The sequence below is a fragment of the Plecotus auritus genome (assembly GCF_963455305.1).
Source record: "Plecotus auritus genome assembly, chromosome: 6".
Taxonomy (NCBI): domain Eukaryota; kingdom Metazoa; phylum Chordata; class Mammalia; order Chiroptera; family Vespertilionidae; genus Plecotus; species Plecotus auritus.
Window position 1 is genome coordinate 139,403,282 of NC_137773.1, and position 22,327 is coordinate 139,425,608.

Consider the following 22,327-nt stretch of genomic DNA (forward strand, 5'->3'; position numbering starts at 1 on the left):
ACAAGTCTCCTAATTTTTTTTTATATATTGTTATTGACTTTTTAGAGAGAGAGGAAGGGAGAGGGACAGAGAGATAGAAACATGGATGAGAGAGAAACATCATCAATCCGCTGCCTTCTGCATACCCCACCACAGGGGATTGAGCCCACAACCAAGCACATGCCCTGACTGGGAATCAAACCAATGGCCTATTGCAAGCATGGCAAACTCAAAGGCTTACACGGGCCAAATAAACAAGGGTTAAGTTTATGCGGGCTGCAAAATAACAAAAGCTTCCACTTTCATAGAAACGTAGGTTTATTTTGATGGAGACATGCTAAATACAAAGGGCTGAAATTAATGAGTAAATTAATGAAATTAATGAGTAGTCAAGCAAGTTTGACATGCTTGGCCTATTGGTTCCTGGCTCAACGCTCAACCGTTGAGCTATACTGGCCTAAATTTTGTTAAATGGAAGGTTCCGATTTAAAAGGGCTGGGTGGGGCCTGAGGGTCTGCATTTCTGGCAAACTTCCGGTGACGCTGCTGATTTCAAGAGCTCATTTGAGAGCCATTTGGGTCTAAACGCAGTAGCAGCAGCAGCCATTGAACTTCTGTTCCCTTTGGCTGGTAACGAAAAATACAACTTCACTCGTGGGTTGTGCTACTTCCAAAGCAGGACTAGACTACGAATGCTCCTGGTTTTCCATGTTTTAGCCAAATGTTTAAGTTATGCTCTGGGCTATAAACATTTGGCAGCATGAACACTGGTTTGCACTTTGGTTTAGTCACACCCTATCAATAAATTACAAGTAAATGAGGGAGAGGGGACATTTGCTGGAAGATTCCATTCCAGTGACAGTGGATGGGGAAGTGGAGGAGGGGGAGGGAAGTGGCAGATGGTCCCTCACAGCGGCCTTGGCAACTAGTGACAACTGCAGGCTGGGAGGGAGCCCCACTGCAGTGTGATGGGAAGTGCCCACCCTCGCACACCGCCTGCCCTACGGCCACTTTCCCAGCGGGTCTCCTGGTAAACAATCAGCGATGGCTGGTTCGTCTCAAGCCCTGTGCGCCCCACACCATCCCTTTGCTGGCATGCCAAGTGTTTCAGAGGTCAGGCATCCCGGGTCCCAGACGTTTGGAAGGAAAACACCCATTTCTGCTCCTTTTCCAGATGTCCCTGGGCCAGCAGCAGTCAGCGCGAGGTGTGCCTTGTTTGAGATGCAAGGGGACGTGTTCAGGCTTCGAGCCACATTCGTGGAGGTAAGGGAGTTCGTGAGGAGGCTCCGTCCCCTTCGCTCTGGGCTGTCCTCTCAGGGGACCCTGGTGATTCTCTGCTGGGGCTGCTTGGGATGCACGCTGTGGGGAGGAGTGGCCCTCTCGGCCTAACTCAGAAATGCCAGAGAGCCCTCGGGGAGCCAGGATGAAGCAGCTTAGTTCTCCTTTAACCCTGTCAAGGCGGAGGCCCAGCCCAGCAAGCGCTGCCCCCGGAAGGTGTGGGCAGTTGTTAGCTGGTGCTTGGTCCTCTCTGGGTAGAGCTCTGGCCTGGCGTTTGGTGCCTGGGGCTGCACCATCATCCCTGTTGGTGAGTTCTGCTCTCAGTGCCCTTGGGACAGAAGTCGGGGTGTCCACATACCTAAAACCAAGACCTGGAATTCATACCCGGGGGGGGAGGACCCCAAGAGCCAGCTGGACTGTTCTTTTTTTTATATATATATAAATATAGTTTTATTGATTTCAGAGAAGAAGGGAGAGGGAGAGAGAGACAGAAACATCCATGATGAGAGAGAAACATAGATCAGCTGCCTCCTGTACACCGCATACTGGGGATCGAGCCCGCCACCCAGGCATGTGCCCTGCCCGGGAATTGAACCGTGACCTCCTGGTTCATAGGTTGAGCTCAAACACTGAGCCACACAGGCCTGGATGGACTTTTCTTTCTCTTATTCGTTGAGGGCTCTGAAAACTGGAGGTGGGGTTGCCACACTGCACAGTCCCGCTGTTCACATCAGCATCTCTGTGGCTGGCACCCAGGAGCTGTGCAGGGCACAGCCTGCGTGACTGTCCCTGCAGCCCTGTGAGGCACTTGTAGGGCATGACAGCAAGAAAGCGCTTTTGTCTCCAGTGCCAGAGCAATGCCTTGGGGGGCACTCAGCGGGGGGAGGGGGGACAAAATTTGGGACTCGTTCCACTGTGAGAAGGCAATTACAAAAGTACTGAACTGAGCTAAATCTTTTGTATTTAAATGTTAAAATAACCCTAACTGCAATAGTATCTCCATTCTGCAGATCAGGAAACTGAGGGTGAGTAATGGGGAGATGGCAGCATTCAAACTCGGGTCTGTGGGGAACCCCATCCCACTCTGCAGTACTTGAGCTTTCACATCACAGAACTATTTCTTAACTCCATTCCTTGACAGTCCTCACCTCAGAGGAGCTCGTGTGGTCTTCTGGATGCAAAGACCTTCAAAAGGTCATCCAATCCCAATTCCTATCCCTCAAATTCCTCCCATAGCGACAACACTCCCAGGAAGGGGGTCCCCCTCATCCCCCCAACCCCATTTTGGCCACTTGAGCTCTTTCTGGCCTGGAGGAGAGTCAGCTTTCCTATCACGTCACCCCATTGGTCCTGAATCTGCCACCAGGGTGTCAGGGTGCCCAGGGTCATAGAACAATGTGTAGAATCATCAGCTTAGGGCCTCCAGACAGCTCCTTTCAGAGTTCTGGGGGCAGCGGGCCGATGATCCCTAAATGCACACACAGAGCCCGTTCAGTAGCGTATCCTTCCTCGCCAGGTCCACAGCCCCATGCTTTCTGCTGTCTGACACCTGAAAATGACTGTTCACCATAGTTGGTCCAGTTTTCTAGGTGTGAATAGGTGGAGGGCAATTCTGGGCCCGGGTTCCTCACAGCTGACGTCTCTCAGCATCGTTTACATCCCTCCATTTCCTCACCATCCGATAAACGATTTGAACATCAAGTGAGTTTATCCTTGAGAAGGGCAGATTGCAGCGTGTAGGTCCTGCATCTTGTAAACTATTTGGTTACAGCCGTGGGCAAACTACGGCCCGCAGGCCGGATCCGGCCCATTCGGCTGTTCTATCTGGCCCACGGAGCCGAAAGAGAGGAGGGTTCTCTTGCTCTCCCCTCTGCTCCTTTACTTTGAATTTATATTAGTTCACACAAACACTCCATCCATGCTTTTGTTCCGGCCCTCCAGTCCAGTTTAAGAACCCATTGTGGCCCTCGAGTCAAAAAGTTTGCCCACCCCTGGTAGAACAACCTTAACAGGGACCTAAATTCAAGCCATCCAGGAGCAGTGAGGTCTCACCTTTAGGGGGGAAACCATGTCAAGCCACTTTTATGCCCCAGTTCCCATACTCTCCTTAGTCTGAAATAGAAGTAAAGATCCAAGAAGCCAGCCTGGGTTAGTGGGAAAGGCCCTCAAGGAATCACAGGACAGCATTCACGTGCCGACTCTGCCTGGACAGGGCACCTCTCTTCTCTACGCCTCAGGCTTCCCAGCTGAGAAACGGGGGTGTTGGAGCTGATGTGCTCTGGGGTCCCCTATGGCTTTACAATCCCATCGTTTCAGGCAAATTGTTTATAATCAAACAAACGATTCACATGGTTAGAATTAGAATGGAATTAGTATCAGAAGCACAGAAGGGGAGCATCACTTAGAGAGGAGGGTACAAGAGCAGGCTTTCAGAACAAACATATGATGAAAACAAGGGGGCGACTCCCCGGCAGCCTTCCTTTCAGCACCCTGCTCTCCCAATAACCACGCCGGCTCCTTGCCCACCTGGCAACCCTCACAGGATGCTGGATTCCCTCAAGGTGGGGACCCCTCCGGGACTCCAGGTGTTTCAGACAGAGTCCAATTCAAGGTCCCTCCCCAGCATGCAAAGATTTTTTTATGTTATTATTATTATTATCCTAATTAGTTTTATTTTTTCAATATACACTGACTTCAGTGGATAGAGAGAAAAAAAACAGCCCTGATTTAAGGAAAACTGGGAACATAATATGAAAAATGGAAGAGAGGCCACTGGCTATTCAAGTTACAAAATGTGGCATTCTTCAGGGGTCGCTCTTGATAGACTCTCCCGGACTCCCCGTGTTGACACCCTTCTCCTGCAGTCCGGTCCCCAGGCCAGCTGCAGCAGCCGCCCCTTCTCACGGGCAGGCGATCGTTGTACAGAATTCTGCAGTAAAATAGCTGAACTTCCTACGTTTTTCAAGGAACAACCTGGAGAAAGTCGACTGGAGAGTGACTATCCCACTTGGGTGTGCATCGGGATCACCTTGGGAACAGGATCCCAAATGCCCAGCCCGGGTCCCATCCAGACCCATGCCTGTGACTAGCGGGGCTGGGGCAGGGCATCTCCAAGTTTACCCAGCTCCCCGGGGGATCTGGATATGCAGCAAAGTTTGGAGACTCCTCAATAGACCAGGTGTCAGCAAGCTGTCTGTGACAAGCCAGATAGTCATCATTTTAGGCTTTGCAGGTCACACCTAGTCACCGTGGTCCTTGCAGCATGAAAGCATTAATTTATGTGAGGACATGGAAATTCAAAATTTTTTACCCACTTAAAAAATTAAAAACGATTCTTAGTTCATGGGCCATACAAAAGTAGGATTTGGCCTGTACGCCATGGTTTGCCAACCCTGATGTAGAACAACCTCTCATTTGATGGGTAAGAAACTGGCCCATGGACCTCGGTGGGCTAGTGTTCAGACAAGATTAGATTCCAAGCCTGTGCCTTTCCACAGTCAAAGGTGTTCTATGATGGATGCAGAAATGGCCTATGTATCTGTGTCCTCCACAATCCGGCTTCCTGGAAAGAGTGGGTGGACTTCTATAAAGCCCTAGCCATAGACCTAGCAACATGAAAAGCACGAATAAAGGAGAAATAATGTGGGAACCACCTCAAAGAACATCTCATTTATTAGCATTTTTCATTTCAAAGTTTGCATTCCCAACATCTCTACTAGCACCTGAAAGTCGACGTTAACCAGGAAAACAGATGGCCGCTTCTTCTCCCAGTTTTACATACAGCAGGTATTTTTATATACAGCAGGTATTGGGGAGGTCAGAGGACCCGTGGGAGACCAGGATTTCCTCCTCCTCCCACCTCCTCCCACTTTCTGCTGTCGCTGCCCATGTCAAACCAATGGTGCCGTGGCCCGTCTTCTTGGAGAAGCAGTATCTTCCGTGCCTCATAAAAGGGAGAGGCGAGAGGATGGTATTGATCAGGAATAAAATGCCCCAGTTCTACAAATCAACCAACCTCTTCTCATGAGAACGAAAAGACCTCGTCTTTGCCCCGAATCGCCTTTAGGGTCCTCTTCTCTCTTGAAGTGCCAGAATTATCCTTGAGTTTGTTCATTTTGACTTTTCTCAAATTGCAGCCTATGAGTGGGAACTTGGGCTGCAAGCTTCTCCTCAAATAACGTCTTCCCCCACTTGACGTCACATGGCACGTCAGTTCACTAAAGACAGGAAGCAGCTCACACTAAACAATGGGCTCCACCTCCTGTAACCCACTGTTTTCCAAGCTCACCTCCACGGAGCCCTTGTCCACATGCCACACACTAACGCCCTGTGGTCCATCCAGTGAGCTCCCACACGGCACATGCACCTCTCATGCGGCCCCACTGACCCTACTTCACGTTTAGTTTCCATCCAATGCTCTCTCCTCCCACCTCACCTGGAAGTTCTCTGAAGGCTGTGAAGGGGCCTCTTCCCTTCATGTTACACGAGGGCTTCTCCACCTCAGTGCTGCTGACATTTGAATTGGATGACTCTTTGCTGCAAAGGTGGAGCTGTGAACTGTGGGATATTTCACAGCATCTTTAGCCGCTACCCTATAGATGCCCTAGCACCCCATTGTGACAATTAAATGTGTCTCCAGACATTGTCAGGTGCCCCAAATGCAGTCCCATCCCAAAGGCCCATTGGTCTCAGGTAACCATGTGTCTGCTGCTAACCTTTACAAAAGTTACTCAAGTTAAACTTTGCACTTGCTTTCAACAGGGTAGATGGTGGCAGCAGGAGACCACCTCTCTTTTCTGGAGGTTGATCTCACTTGTCCCCATCTCTACCCACCCCCAGGAAAATATGCAAGTCCTGCAAATGCAGCCAAGAGGACCACTGCCTGAGCTCCGACCTGGAAGATGACCGGAAAATTGGCCGCTTGCTGATGGACTCCAAGTACTCCACTCTCACGGCCCGTGTGAAAGGCGGGGACGGCATCCGGATTTACAAGAGGAACCGGATGATCATGACCAACCCCATTGCCACTGGGAAAGATCCCACCTTTGACACCATCACCTATGAGTGGGCTCCCCCTGGAGTCACCCAGAAACTGGTAAGACAGTTTCCTTCAACGAAGTGGTTATTTTCTTGCCCTCGTAAATGTTAGCCAAGCCACAGATGCCCACATTTCAAGAGGGCAAGGTTACAGAAATAGTAGAAATGGCTGTGGTTTCATTTCTGTTCCTACCTTACAATGTGACCTTGAAGTGATGACTGTCTGGGCCTCGGCTTCCTCATCCATAAAATGGGTACAGTTGTTCATATGACCTCTAGGGCCCTTCCAACTCTAGTACCTGGCTGCTCATGGTTCCCTGTGGGCTCCTCACTTCTAAACAGAGGATGGCTTATCATCCAGACGTCTCCAACTGCTTGTCTTCATCTGAGCCATGTTCATTTCCCCTCTGCGTGCCTGGGACGTGCCATTTGCAAGCCTTAGGAGAGCAGAGAAATAGCCCTTGCTTCTCCCTTGCAGCTGAAGTCTCTTGGGCTTAGAAGGGAGAGCCAAACTGGCTTTTCCCAGCTGTGGGGAAAAGGCACCCAGAGAAGGCTTGGGCAAATAGTTGGAGAAGCCCTGAGGAGGGCAGAAAGGATAAGGCCCACAGAGAATGGGTGACTTGCACAAGTCACCTGGCTAACCCCCGGAATCTCTGGATACTCCCTAGAATCTCTGGCGGCTCATAGAAGTCTCCATGCTGGGCCTCGCCCCAGACCATTAAGTCAGAAGCTCCAGACCTCAGGGTCAGAATCCCCTGAAGTGAACAGTTAAATGCTGCCCCAGGTAGCGCCACGTGCAGCCACCTTCAAGACCCACTGGACCAGTCCAATTCTGAGTGGACCACTCACATTTCAGCAAGCATATACATCACCTGGAGAGCTTGCCAAAATGCATCCAGGATGCTTGGGTCCTGAGAGTCTGCACTCCTGACAAGCTCCAAGGCGCTGCTGATGCTGCTGGACCCAGGCCACACCGGGGATAGCAACAGCCTAGGTCAGTGGTCGGCAAACCGCGGCTCGTGAGCCATGTGCGGCTCTTTGGCCCCTTGAGTGTGGCTCTTCCACAAAATACCACGGCCTGGGAGAGTCTATTTTGAAGAAGTGGCGTTAGAAGAAGTTTAAGTTTAAAAAATTTGGCTCTCAAAAGAAATTTCAATCATTGTACTGTTGATATTTGGCTCTGTTGACTAATGAGTTTGCCAATCACCGGCCTAGGTGATTTCTGCAAGTTAGTGAACTAACAGAGGCCCTACAGTTTTAGAGACTCAAGCCTGACATTTAGTTAAATCTCTCCTGGGAGAAAAGGAGAGCCTTTGGAGTCCTGCATGGTTCCATCCCCACAGACTCCTCCCACAGCTCCTGCTACACCCCTGTCACTCAATACCCTGCTGCACCCCTGTCACTCAGTACATGACAGCCCACTGGCTGTCCTCCTTCCTGCTTAGAACACACTAAGCTCTCAGCCTCCTCAGGGATTTTGCACTTGCTGTTCCCTTCCTTGGCGTGTCCTTTCCCTGTACTTGTATGGCTGGGTCCTTCTGGCAGTCAGGACTCTAACTCTCCAAACTACAGAAGATGCCACCCACTCTCCTAATCTCCTCTCTCTCGGTTCTCCATTGTTTCTTTATATATATAATTGTTTAAAGTATTACATATAGTAGTACATATATCTCCTTTTTTCTCCTCATTGACCTTTCCCCAGCCTCCCCTACCCCCTGTCGCATGCCCTCATCCCACCCGCACACCCCCGCCCGAGTGTCTTGTGTCCATTGGTGTGCTTATATGCATGCATACAAGTCCTTCAGTTGATCTTTTTCTCCCGCCCTCCCCAACACTCCCCAAACTTCCCACTGTAATTTGACAGTCTGTTCGGTGCTTTACTGCCCCTGTATCTATCTTTTTGTTCATCAGGTTATAATGTTCTTTATTTTCCATAAATGAGTGAGATCATGTGGTATTTTTCTTTCATTGCCTGGCTTATTTCACTTAACATAATGCTCTCCAGGTCCATCTATGCTGCTGCAAATGGTAAGAATTCCTTCTTTTTTATAGCAGCGTAGTATTCCATTGTGTAGATGTACCATAGTTTTCTAATCCACTCATCTGCTGATGGGCATTTAGGCTGTTTCCAAATCTTAGCTATGGTGAATTATGCTGCTATGAACATAGGGGTGCATATATCCTTTCTGATTGGTGTTTCTAGTTTCTTGGGATATATTCCTAGAACTGGGATTACTGGGTCAAATGGGAGTTCCATTTTTAGTTTTTTGAGGAAACTCTATACCGTTCTCCACAGTGGCTGCACCAGTCTGCATTCCCACCAGCAGTACACAAGAGTTCCTTTTTTTCTGCATCCTCACCAGCACTTGTCGTTTGTTGATTTGTTGATGATTGCCATTCTGACAGGTGTGAGATGGTACCGCATTGTCATTTTGATTTGCATCTCTCGGATAATTAGTGACTTTGAGCATGTTTTCATATGTCTCTTGGCCTTCCTTCTGTCTGCTTTTGAAAAGATTCCATTTAGGTCCGTTGCCCATTTTTTTATTGGATCATTTACCTTCTTTTTATTAAGTTGTATAAGTTCCCTGTAGATGTTGGAGATTAAACCTTTATCAGTGATAACATTTGCAAATATGTTCTCCCATACAGTGGGCTTTCTTGTTGTTTTGTTGATGGTTTCTTTTGCTGTGCAAAAGCTTTTTATTTTGATGTAGTCCCATTTGTTTATTTTCTCTTTAGTTTCCAGTGCCCTAGGAGCGGTATCGGTGAAGAAATTGCTTCGACATATGTCTGAGATTTCTCTGCCTGTGGATTCCTCTAGTATTTTTATGGTTTCCCGTCTTATGTTTAAGTCCTTATCCATTTTGAGTTTATTTTTGTGTATGGTGTAAGTTGGTGATCTAGTTTCATTATTTTGCATGTATCTGTCCAATTTTCCCAACACCATTTATTGAAGAGACTGTCTTGACTTCATTGTATGTTCATGCCTCCTTTGTCAAATATTAATTGTGCATAATGGTTTGGGTCAATATCTGGGTTCTCTATTCTATTCCATAGGTCTATATATCTGTTCTTGTGCCAGCACCAGGCTGTTTTGAGAACAGTGGCTTTGTAATACAACTTGAAATCTGGTATTGAGATCCCACCTACTTTGTTCTTCTTTCTCAGGATTGCTGTGGCTATCTGGGGTCTTTTTTTATTCCAGATGAATTTTTGGAGAGTTCTTTCTAGGTCTGTGAAATATGCCGTTGGTATTTTAATGGGAAGTGCATTGAATCTATAGATTGCTTTGGGTAGTATGGACATTTTAATGATGTTGATTCTACCAGTCCATGAACACGGTATGTTCTTCCATCTGTTTACGTCTTCCTCTATCTCTTTTTTTCAGTGTCCTGTAGTTTTCTGCGTATAAGTCTTTTACCTCCTTAGTTAAGTTTATTCCTAGGTATCTTAATTTTTTTTGATGCGATGGTAAATGGGATTGCTTTTTTAGTCTCTCTTTCTGTAAGTTCACTATTGGTGTATAGAAATGCCATAGATTTCTTGGCGTTAATTTTGTATCCTGCTACATTGCCGAATTCATTTATTAAGTCTAATAGTTTTTTGATGGAGTCTTTAGGGTTTTTTATGTACAATATCATGTCGTCTGCAAATAAGGACAGCTTTACTTCTTTTCCAATTTGGATGCCTTTTATTTCTTCTTCTTGTCTAATTGCAATGGCTAGTACTTCCAGCACTATGTCGAACAGGAGTGGCGAGAGTGGGCATCCCTGTCTTGTTGCTGTTCTTAGGGGAAATGGTTTTAGTTTTTGCCCATTGAGTATGATGTTGGCTGTGGGTTTATCATATATGGCTTTTATTATGTTGAGGTATGATCCTTCTATTCCCACCTTGCTGAGAGTTTTTATCAAGAAAGGGTATTGGAATTTGTCAAATGCTTTTTCTGCATCAATTGATATAACTATGTGATTTTTATCTCTTAATTTGTTTATGTGATGTATCACGTTTATTGACTTGCGGATATTATACCATCCTTACATCCCTGGGATAAATCCTACTTTGTCATGGTGTATGATCTTTCCCATGTACTGCTGGATCCGATTTGCTAGAATTTTGTTGAGGATTTTGGCATCTATGTTCATGAGGGATATTGGCCTGTAATTCTCTTTCATTGTGTTGTCTTTATCTGGTTTTGGTATTAGGGTGATGCTGGCTTCATAGAAGGAGCTTGGAAGTGTTCCTTCCTCTTGAACTTTTTGGAATAGTCTGAGGACAGGTTTTAGTTCTTCCTTGAATGTTTGGTAAAACTCCCCTGTGAAGCCATCTGGCCCCGGGCTTTTGTTTGCTGGAAGCTTTTTGATGACTGCTTCAATTTCTTCCATAATTATTGGCCTATCGAGGTATTTAGATTCTTCCTGATTGAGTTTTGGAAGGTTGTATTTTTCTAGGAATATGTCTATTTCCTCCAGGTTGTCCAGTTTGTTGGAATAGAGTTGTTCATAGTATTTTTTAATAATCCTTTGTATTTTAGTGGGGTCTGTTGTTATTTCACCTCTTTCATTTCTGATTTTGTTTATTTGGGTCCTCTCTCTTTGCTTCTTGGTGAGCCTGGCTAGAGGTTCATCAATCTTGTTTATCCTTTCAAAGAACCAGCTCTTGGTTTCGTTGATCTTTTGTATTGTCTTTTTGGTCTCTATGTCATTTATCTCCACTCTGATCTTTATTCCATTGTTTCTTTAGAAGCTTTTAGAAGCAAATATAATTGTCTCCGGAGCAAAGCAAGGCCCACAAGGGCATACTGTCCTGTGCACTGTCCTGTCAGTCCCTTGCACCATGCAGGGCACGTAGTGGACTTGAGTATTTGTGCTGCATTGCCGCCCTGCCCAGTGACATTCCACATGGGTCTGTGGACTGGTGCCCCTTCACAAAACCTTTGCAAGTAGGCCACAGTGAGAAGTGCAGACATTGAAAATAAATGTGGGGAAAGTTTTGTACCAATTGACACCCAAGGGTGTGATCCCTGTGGTCAGACTCCTGTGAAGGTCTCACGTGACAGGTGCGCCTTCTCACCACGTGCAGGGGCCCACAGACCTCTCTGCTGTCGGTGGGAAAGCTAGCCAAACACCTGCCCCCTCCCCACAGAGAGTCTGAGCAGCACAGTTCCAATCCACGCAGAATAGGGGGTATCCCCTTTAGGGAAAGTGGACAGAGGCAAAGATTTCCTTTTTAAAGCTGTATTTTTGAGAGGTATGTTTTAAAAGAACACTTCAGCATTTGTGAGCTCAGCCACCCTGTGGGGTAGGAATCATCTTATATGTAAGGAAACTCAGGATGGTTAACTGGCCTTCACCAGCTTGAGGGGCTGGGCAGGGGCAGATCCCGGGCCACAGAGGGTGGCGCCCACAACAGCAGCACCAGGATGTGCCGGCCGCTTCCGAAGGCAGGGCTGCCGCCAGTGCTCAGGTCTGGGTAAGCCATCCAGTGGGCCTCTGAGATGGCAGCGGAAACTGACGGGAGCAGCTCTTACAAGGGCTGGTTGTGGGCATCAGGAGCTGGTGGTGAGATCCCCCAGGGCTTGGCCCCAAACTGGTCAGAGGACGCACCGTCGGGCCATGATTAATGCTGGCTCATAAGCCACACGGTATAAAGGCCCCTCTGTCGGCCCTACATCTGGCCTTCGAGCAAGTCACATTCTTGAGGTTGGACTACTCTCCCTTCCTACTCAACTTCCTGACTTTGTTTTTTAATTCCCAAATGGTGGGGACTAATTATATTTTGGAAATGGGACCAAATTTTGCTGTCATCCTTCCCAACCGGAATTAAAGCCAGAGGACTCCTTAAGCCTTTAAAATCTGGTCACAGTAAACCTAATTGCTAATATTTATTGAGCATTTACTGTGCGCCAGGCACTATCCATGCACGATCTCACCTTCTTTTCCAACCTTCTTAGGGATGTACTATTATTGCCCCCAGCTTTGGAGTCAGGGAGCCCATGGGTCATGCCCCACAAGAACCCATGACCCCTGGGCTCCCTGACTCCAAAGCTTGGGCTGTTCCCTGCCAGGCCAGGCCAGGCGAACTGGGCAGGTGGATGGGGAGGCAGAGAGACGGTGCCCAGCCGGGGCTTGGAGCTGGAACAGGAACACAGGGTCCCCGGGAAGGAAAGCTGCCTGTCTCCAGGGCCCCAGCCAGGAACCCATGAGCTCTGCAGGCCACAGACACCCCCGGCCAGGACAGAGCCATGAAAGGTCACTGTGGGTGCAGGGATCGGCTGGAGGCTGACTGGCCGGCCACTGCTTCAGGCTTCCAGAGTTTATTTGTCAAGCTGAGCAGGAAGGGGTGCAGCCCTTTAAGGCCAGAGCCACAGACATATCCCGGGACTGGGGAATCCTGGCACCAGGCGATCCGTACCCAGTCCACCCACCTGACATAATGACAAAGGGAGACTCCCCCAGCGATGGGGGGACATTTTTTTTCTCTGCAAATCATCCGTCTTCTAGAGAAGCAGAACAGAAGGGGCTGAGACCCAAGCTGCTGAGTTCAAAGCTGCCTCTGTCACAGACTAACTGTGTGACCCTGGGGAGTTACCTAACCTCTCTGTGCCTCAGTTTCCCAAGAGGCAGTATGAGTACCTTCCTGCTAGGGGTGTTGTCAGAAGTAAATGGGTTCCCGTACATAAAGCACCTAGAAGAGCGCCTGGAACTTAGTAACGGCCACATCGTGGCCATTCCCATCATTCCTTAAACCACTCGGCCTTAGGGAGTGGGTGGCCTTCATGGGAGAGGTGACTCTCCCAGGAGCAGAGTCAGTCGTGCCACTGAGGCGGCTTCACCTCCCGGGCAGAGCCAGCCAAGCTCTCGTTTCCACTTCTCCAAACGCCTTCCTTCGGGCCTGGGAGCAGGGCGGGCCCCAGGCAAGAAATGGGAAGAGCTGGTGTGGGCATTTCCTCCCAGGGACTGGCCCCTGCCCATCCAGCTGGTCGTGGGTCTGCGGCTTCCCTTGTCCTCTGGGTGGTCTCATCCACTCCCCCAACCCACTGTCCCCAGAAAGGCCCTGACCTGCAGGGGTCCTGCTCCAGATGCACCCGGGAGGGCCTGTAAAAGGGCTCCCTTCTGGCCCCTCCAGATCCCTAAGTCAGAGCCTCCGATTGGGCCCAGGGAAGCTTTGCACAGGTCTCCCAGCGAGGTCAATGCAGCATAAAGCTGGAGATGGGGTTCCTCAGACCTACCTGTCTGGCATGTGCTGGAAGCCACCTGCAGTCTCAGACTAGTCAAAAGAAAAACCATGCATCACCCTGGCCTTCCCAAGACTGGTTCAAAGATAAGCCCTTCCTAGACGGGTAGTCAGCTGTGTGGCTCCATAGAGATCCTTGTTCTTCCAAGTGCTGGGTGAAGGAGCGTGGCCTCTTTGGCCAACAAGAGCCCATCACCCCCTTGGCCCCTTTCATGGGCTGTAGACCCAGGGGAGCGCTGCTGCTCATCTCTCTCTTAGTCCTGGTGGAGATCAGGTGAGTCACCACAGGCTTCTCACAATCGCCGAGACCGTAATGATCGTGCAGCCTACCCTGAACTTCGCAGATGAGAGAACTGAGGCCCAGAGGGGTCGGGCACTCTCTCGGTCTTACACTGAGAGCAGCAGCAGGGCTGGAGCTGGAAACCCAAGTTTCCTGACACCCCAGGACTCTGCCCCCATGCAGGCCATCTCCTGCATCTGGGAAAGCACCGTGAAAAGTGTTAGGGACTGTGCAGGGATTAACAGGGGGCGCTGAGAGTCCACAGTGCCAGAAGGAGCCTCAGCTGGTGTCCCTGGAATCCAGGGCAGAGCCATGGCCACCATTCAACTGGAACCCAGGTCTCCTCCTCCCTTTTCCAAAAACACTCTTATCCAGAACTCATTTATGATGAAACTCAGCATACACCAGGCTTTGGACTAGTACCCCCACCCAGCTTCCTCACCCCTGCTCCCTAAAAGCAGACGATGGCTCATTATGAACTGTAGTATGAATTTCCAAGTTGATTCACACAATCCCCAATGATGCAATATGAGACAGGCAGGTTCTAAGACAGTAAGTTTGGCAGCAGCCACCTGGGCAGTGGGAATCAAACAACCTGGTGGTGTGTCAAGGTCACGGCCAAGGTCAGACACAGAAATGGAGAACAGTTGTCAAGGATAAATACTTTGCCTTTCACAGTTTCTTGTGTTGCGTGGCTCTGACCTTTACTTCCCCCTCTCTCCCATCCCCAGGACCCACCCAACTAGAAGATTTCTGTTCATTTTTTTTTTCTAAAAAGGCCAAATTGGTGGTTATCTCTGAACATATTAATATTCAGATGGTTACCACTCATACCCATGTGGAAATGTTACTGACTTCAGACCTTATTGATTCTACTGTTAGAAGGTGTCTTTGCAGATTTTTAAATTAATAAACCATGAAAACCCTTACATCCATAATGATTTAATTATATTTTTCCAAGAAAAGCAATTTTAAACTAGATTGACTTTTTTAAAATTAGGCGTTGACATGAGGTTAGTAAAGTAAAAATATTCCATTTTGAAGAAAACAAAATCCATGTCCCAAAGCCAGCAAATCTAAAATAAACACCTGCTTACATCACACCATTCTCATCAAGAAAGTGACCTGTGACTACCACTTGGGTGTCACCACTCCTTCCCTGGGAATCCTTGGGTTCGGCCAAACCCTGAAGAAGCTGGAGAAGGTTCCCCAGTTCTCGGGTCTCTGCTGGGGCTGGAGAGTCACGGTCGGTTTCTCCCCTCTGCCCAGGGCCTGCAGTACATGGAGCTCATCCCGAAGGAGAAGCAGCCAGTGACGGGCACCGAGGGCGCCTATTACCGCCGCCGCCAGCTCATGCACCAGCTCCCCATCTACGACCAGGACCCCTCTCGCTGCCGCGGACTTTTGGAGAACGAGCTGAAACTCATGGAAGAATTTGTCAAGCAGTATAAGAGCGAGGCCCTCGGCGTGGGAGAGGTGGCGCTCCCGGGGCAGGGCGGCTTGCCCAAGGAGGAGGGCAAGCAGCAGGAAAAGCCAGAGGGCACAGAGCCCACCGCCCCGACCACCAACGGCAGCATCGGCGACCTGACCAAAGAATACGTAAGTCTCTCCCAGGCCTCGGGGCTGCTGCAGCCGCCGGGCAGGCCTCCTCCCTCATCCATGCACTTGTTCGTACAGTCAGGCTGCCAGCAGCTATTGGTGCTCGTTTACTCTGTGCCTGGCACTGTCCTGTGGACAATAACACAAGGTCACTGCCTCCAGAGTCTCTCTGTCCAGTGGCAGTCACAGACAAGCAAACTGTGGCAGCTTAGGGAAAGGGCATCTACGCTTGCTTGAGTGAAGGTGGGTGTGGGTCAGGAGCCGAGGCCCACGCTGGCTTCAGAGCTAGGAGCCACGCAGGCCCTAAAGAGGTGAGCATGTGCCATGAGAGGCCCCGAGAGCAGAGCAGAGGCAGAAGGTGGAAAGAAGTCCCGTGTGATTAAAGGGTGAGCTAGGGGAGGTGGACACCAGGCAGGCCAGGTCAGTGGGGATCGCTTCCTGAAGAGTCAGGCCATCCGTCGTCCATCCGTCCATCCATCCATCCATCCATCCATCCACCCATCAATCCACCCATCCATCCATCTACCCACCCACCCATCCATCCATCCACCCACCCACCTACCCATCCATCCATCCACCCACCCACCCACCCACCTACCCATCCATCCATCCATCCATCCATCCACCCACCCACCCACCCATCCATCCATCCATCCATCCATCTATCCATCTATCCATCCATCCATCCATCCATCCCTAAGTACTGATCAGCCTATGCTGTTTGCTGAGCCCAGGAAATCAAACAAGCAGGATACTCTCCCCACGAGGGAGAAAGCCATGGCTGACGGTTTCACTCCAAGGGCCATGGGAGCTGTGGCGGCTCCCCGGGAGGTATCGTGGGATCGGAGCCGTGCTTCTGAAAGCTCTGAGCCAGAGTGAGGGTGATGTGCTGGGGGGTGATCCTCTGGAGGCTGTGTGGGAACTCACAGAGGAGCCAGGGTCTGGGTGGTGGAAGCCTCAGGGATGGGTTTGCCTCATTCTGTGCCCCAGGAAGTGAAAGGACCAGCTTGAGACTGCCATTGCTGAGTTTCATGGCTGCCAGCTCCCTTCCACCTTTTGCACCACCCCCCTCCCCCATACCCCTCAGCAGTCAGGTGGCCTCAGGCTTCTATTTGACATTTGGAGACAGAAGCACACGGTCCTCAAGCAAACTACCTGGCTTGCTGGGAACAGGCTGCAGTTCACTGTGTGAGCCAGACACCCAGGGCAATGCCAGCCCAAATGGCTCTGTCCTCGCTGCTGCATTGACGCAGACTTGTTATCTCAAACTGAGGCCTGCATCTCCCAGCCCCATGCTGTTGGCACGTCCATCTAGGATTACCATCTAATAAACTGTGTTTATCTGAGAATTAAGACAAAAGAACAAAACTTCCTTTCTCTACCACACATTTGGGGGTGATGTTGAAAAGACCCATTTCTCAGGAGGACGACACATCCCAGGGTCTTTAAAATTAGATCCTGTTTTATAAACAAATCTCCTCCCTGACTCTGCCTTCTTTCCACCCTCAAATAGTGCTTTGTCCTTAAGGATTAGTCCTGTGTAATTCCAAGTTGGAAGGCGATTTCTTTAAGTCGCTGTGACATTTCCCAGTTGTCATTCCAGAGAGACAGATGTTGACCTAAGAACGTATTTTCTCTTTGACTCAGCCCCATATTTTGTTCAGGGTGGAAGTGGGGCAAAGGTGGCTTGGGATCCCAGATCCCTGCCCACAGTCAACTTTAGGAAACACTTCTGACACTTAGGAAGCATTTAAACAAGACCAGACAGTAAATGGCAGAATCCTCCGTCAGAAAATAAAGTAGGGACTCCAAAGAAAGCCACTTGTGACTGGCCTGGGGGTTGTCCTTCCTTCCCCTACCCCCAGTCTTAATGCAATGACCAATTATGTGATTAGTGGCTTCAGGTCTGTCACCAGCACTAGAGGCTGAGGTCTTGTCTTGTTCATCTCTGTATCTGCAGCAGTGCCTTCGCTAGAGATAGTAGGTGCCCAGTAAATATGTGATCCATGGATGAGTGAACAAATGCATGAATGAATGAATGTTCAAACTAAGTTGAGCCTGGAAAGATGGGGACAATCTGGATGGCCATGTTGCCTAGGGCAGTGGTCGGCAAACTCATTAGTCAACAGAGCGGCAAACCGCGGCTCGCGAGCTGCATGTGGCTCACGAGCCGCCGTTTGCCGACCACTGGCCTAGGGGGAGGAGGAGATCTCAAGGTCACATTTATAAGCACCTAGTTTGAGCCAAATGCGATGCTCACTCTCTCAGGGTCTTTGTTTAATCCGAACACTGGCCTGGTGGGGTGAGGAGTCAGAGATTCCGAGAGGATAGGTAATTTTTCCAAGGTCCCCCAGCTTCTAGGTAGAAAAACATGGATCTGAAAGTCTTTCTAGAGATATAAAACCCTGCTTGTTATCTGTTCTGGGAAGAAAGGAGGCTGCTGCTCTTCTTTAACTCCCTCTGTATCTCCTTGAAGCCAGTGAGAAAATCCTATCTAGGTAGCCAGACAGCCTACCAGCCAGGGGTGGGCAAACTTTTTGACTCGAGGGCCATAATGGGTTCTTAAACTGGACCGGAGGGCCGGAACAAAAGCATGGATGGAGTGTTTGTGTGAACTAATATAAATTCAAACTAAAGGAGCGGAGGGGAGAGCAAGAGAACCCTCCGCTCTTTCGGCTCCACGGGCCGGATAGAACAGCCGAACGGGCCGGATCCGGCCCGCAGGCCGTAGTTTGCCCACGGCTGCCATAGACCGTGTGTGCCCAGCAATGCCAGGTTTAGTGTGGACATGGGCTGCACTCCCAGAGCTGTTCCGCCTTACCCCAGGGGGTGGCCGCATTAGGTAGACATGGGGGCTGGCCATCCTGGGTGCTGTGCCCTTGTTGTTTCTCATAACAGGGCAGTGTGGGCAGGTACCCAAGGCAAGAATCAGGTGCAAGGTCTGATTTCTGCTCCCCTGATGAGGACAATGAACTTGACTCGAAGTGGTCAGGGCATTCAACTTCACCTGGGGGTGAGGAGGAAATTGTAGGACTCAGTCTGATACCCCAAATCCAGAGTTTTATGGAGAAAATGGAGGGCCAAAGAGGGGCACGTGAAACTATTATACTAGAACTGTATTGGTAACATATCGCCGCTTATCATCCTATTAGTGGTCATTATTACTGCTGCTAATAGCTACGGTTTAGTGGGCATTACTGTGAGGCAAGGGAGGGCGTGCTGAGCTCTGCCATGTCTGAAACTCGCACACCCAGGGGCCTGAGGGTTCAAACCAACTGACAGACCCCAGTTCATCCTTCCCTTTCCAAAGGCCAATTCCTCAGAAAGCTAATGCAAGGGTCAGGTAGCCATGTACGTTTGGGAGACCTCAGAGTGAATAAAAACGAAGGGCTTTTCTAGGCTAAACCAGTGATTCTCAAACTAAAATCGCTAGAAGGCTTGTTCACATCCGGAGGACTGAGTGCCACCAGTGCTTCCTGCTTAGTAGGTACAGGTGGGGCCCGAGACTCTGCATGTGTCACGAGCCCTCGGGGTGATGCTGACACTGGTCTGGGGGCCACACTTTGAAAACCACTACTACAGAGTGTTATAAATGACCTTATGTATCAGCTTAGCAGAAGTGGTATCAGCAGTGGGTCTGTGGTGAGGGTCCAGGAGATGATAACCCAGGTACTTCCTAGGTTTACGTGGCCCCTTGGTTAGGGGGTCCAACTTGGAGAAGGCTACACGTCAGTCTCACATTTTCTGAGTTGTCCATGGGGAGTTCTGGAAACACAGGCACAGCATTTAACACAGTTTTACACCCGACCCTGCCCCCCGTGTCCTTGACTACACGACACTCAGCAATCAGGGGCCACCAACCAGCTCCCACTTTTCCTGTGCTGCGCCCTGCCGGCACTGGAGGCCAGTTCTCCTGGGAGCTCACCTGGCTCCATCCTGGTGCAGCTCAGCCTGTCACAGTCATGACCTTCCTCAGGCTCCTTGGGCAGGGCTCAAGTTCTGGTGAGCAAGGTCGGCTGCCGAGCCTCCTCCACAGCCCCTCCACCAGTGTCCTCAGAGGAAAGGGTCATCCAGACCAGAGGAGCCTTGCTGCCAAAGCCTTTCCCAGCCCGTCCTGTGGAATTCCCCGTGGCGGGCTGAGTTCCGAGGGAAGCCAGGTAACGGAGGGCCAGCCTAACGGGCCCGCCAGGCTGTGGGGACAGTGCCATCTGAGCCCAGCCTATCCTATTGGCCAGAGCTGTCCAGTCATTCAGATCTGAGCGGAGTGACCCCCAGCTTTCAACCCCCAGGCCTTCAGGTGACCTAAAATCAGCCATGGCACATCTGAGATGACCAAGGGCGGTGGCTGCCCACGCGGACCGCAGAGCAGTGCTCTAAACGTGTTACTATGATACCGAGGTTAGGAGAGGCAGACACCACAGATGAGGCCTTGAGAAATCCCTCTTCATGGGGACACACCATGGCAGAAATATCCCAGACACTAACTCACCCCCTTGTCCCTCCCAAGTCATGCCCTTTCAATCAGTGAAGCCAATTAAAAACCCCAAAATATTTAGCCTCCCTCTCTTGCCCTCATTTGCCCACTATGTGCTTATGGATGGGTGGGAACTCTTTACTGCATAGCAGGCCCATTCATCTCTTTGAATCCCCCTAACAACCAGCTAGAGATGTTATAGCCATTTCACAGATGTGGAGCCTGAGTCACAGAGAGCTTATCCAACTTACTGATGAGAGACGTGGCTGGGATTGCATCAGACCAGTGGATTCTGAGAAATCCTGGGTGGGACCCAGCATGGGGGTACACCAAGGCAAGGGGTGTGTATTTAGGTTTCCTGGGGTGAACAGCAGTGTTTGGAGTAACTCACAGCCCAGCCCAGTGGATAATTTGGGGACCTCTTGTCTGGGTGCCAAGAACAATGGAAGGACTTGCCTGCCCCACCCCAGTCCCACCCACCATGGGTCTTGGGGCTTCAAAAGGTTCTGTAGCCAGGAAGCTGCCAACTCCAGCAACCGGGCCCCGGTCACACCAGAATGGGGACGCCCCAGACTCCCTTTTCAGGCCCCCCCACCCCTTCCTCTCCCACCTGGAAGGAGGCTATGGGTATCTGCGCGCCCTGCGGACAGTGACCTTCCTGCTCTGATTGTGACCATCTCCACCAAACCATTTCCCTGCATTTAGGGAGCTTACTGGATATTCTCTCAGAAATGGAATCTACAGATTTCCTGGGCATGGTCCTTTTGCCCAGGCATTTCCGCCCTTCCCTACACCCCAAACTTGTAACTAAAGACGGGGGAAAGGAAGCCAGAACATAACATTTAATGCAACCTCCACCCTTTAGTGTTTATTATTCTGCCCCCAGCCCTTGCCCACATCCCCCCTTATTAGGCCAAGCCATGCCAAAAAGAGAGACTAAGAGGAGGGGAGTAGGTTGAGAGAAGGGAAGACCTTCCTGGAAGTTGTAAGGATTTGTTAGTTTGGTCCAAAGTGCAGCATGGCCCCCACCCTCCTCTTCCCACAAGAATGCAGAGGTGGGACTGGCGTGGGCCCCGCCCTCCATGGAAGTCTGCCTCTCAGATGGAGACTCAGCATCTGGCAGCTCAGCCAGACTCCAGCCCCAGCAAGGGACATATTTGTGGGCAAGGGACTTCCAAATCTCTGTCCGAGCAGATGTTTGGCTTGTGGGCTTGGCCCGCTGGCTTGCCTGCCAGCCCCTCTCTGGGAATATGAAACCACTGCCCCAGCCCCCACCTTGTGCCCATCTGAGCTGGAGGATAGGAGGACCCCAGGCCCAGAGAAGCAGCCCCGAAAAATCACCATGGTTACCAGGCTCCTCAACATCTGCCTCCCTCCTTCCTTGCGGTGGAAATATTTTAATAACAGTAAAGGAGTTATTTTTTCACAGAAAATTCCCTTGATGCCACTTTTTATACTTGTAAATACTTTTCCATGTTGCCACACAGGCCTCACAAGCATTTCTTTTCTGAAGTGGACCGCATAAGATTCCATTGACTAAAAGAGGGATTGGCAAACTCTTTCTGTTAAAGGAAAAGAGTGAATATTTTAGACTCTGCAGCCACACAGTCTCAGGCACAGCTACTTGCCCGTCTTTGTAGCACTAATGCAGCCACAGACAGTGTCGAAACTGATGACACTGTTGTGTTCCAATAAAACTTTATTTGTAGACATGGGCAGTGGGCTAGATTTGGCCCAGGGAGGTAGTTTGCTGACCCCAGAACTAGAAGAACCATAAAAAAAATAGTTTTTTTATGAATTACTTTGGCTTTATCTGATTTTATTTTGCAATTATAGGTTAATGGAAGATGGGGATGATGATGACGATGATTATGATGATGATGATGATGATGATGTCATCAACCACCTAGGTTGTGCTAGGCCTTGAGCCAGGATGTCACATAGTTATTTTATTTAATCCTAAAAATTATCCTACAAGGTATATGATCCCCTCCTTTTTGAAGACTAAGATATTAAGAGAAGTTCTTAGCCAAGTTAAATAGTGTTTTCAAACTCCAGGTCACAAACTATCAGTGGATAGTAAATCAATTTAGTAAATTATAACCAGAATTTTTTAAAAAATTATTTTGAAAAAAATAAAACACAGAAGTGCTTCGGGGGTGGTAACTATTTTTCTGGGAACCTTTTGTCTCAGGGTGTGATGTGCACATGTGTGTACTATATCGGGCCATACAATGCATTTCCTGCTCTGGATCACAGACGAAAAGAAATATGAGAAAACGTAGTTAGGAAATTGTCTAGTGACCTCGCTGAGGAGTGGTTAAATCAGACTGGAACTCTCGTCCCACACCCAGCACAAACTCCAAAGACCAGGCACTCGGGCTGCCGGGGCCCCGCGCCGAGGCTCTGCACCGGCGGCTGCGTAGCGATGACCTCGTGGAAGGC

The 22,327-nt window shown here is 49.7% G+C and overlaps 1 protein-coding gene across 2 annotated transcripts in view; it reads left to right on the forward strand.

The window, feature by feature from the left end:
- Nucleotides 1-22,327, forward strand: part of LMCD1 (LIM and cysteine rich domains 1) — a 62,410-nt gene that overhangs the window by 30,841 nt on the left and 9,242 nt on the right. Inside the window, exons 2-4 of one of the 2 annotated variants that reach the window (XM_080674343.1) lie at nt 1,153-1,241; nt 6,096-6,351; nt 15,079-15,408. In XM_080674343.1, coding sequence (XP_080530469.1) covers nt 1,153-1,241; nt 6,096-6,351; nt 15,079-15,408 — 675 coding nt within the window. The remainder of the gene's footprint in view (nt 1-1,152; nt 1,242-6,095; nt 6,352-15,078; nt 15,409-22,327) is intronic. The other variant, XM_080674344.1, reaches the window with a different exon arrangement.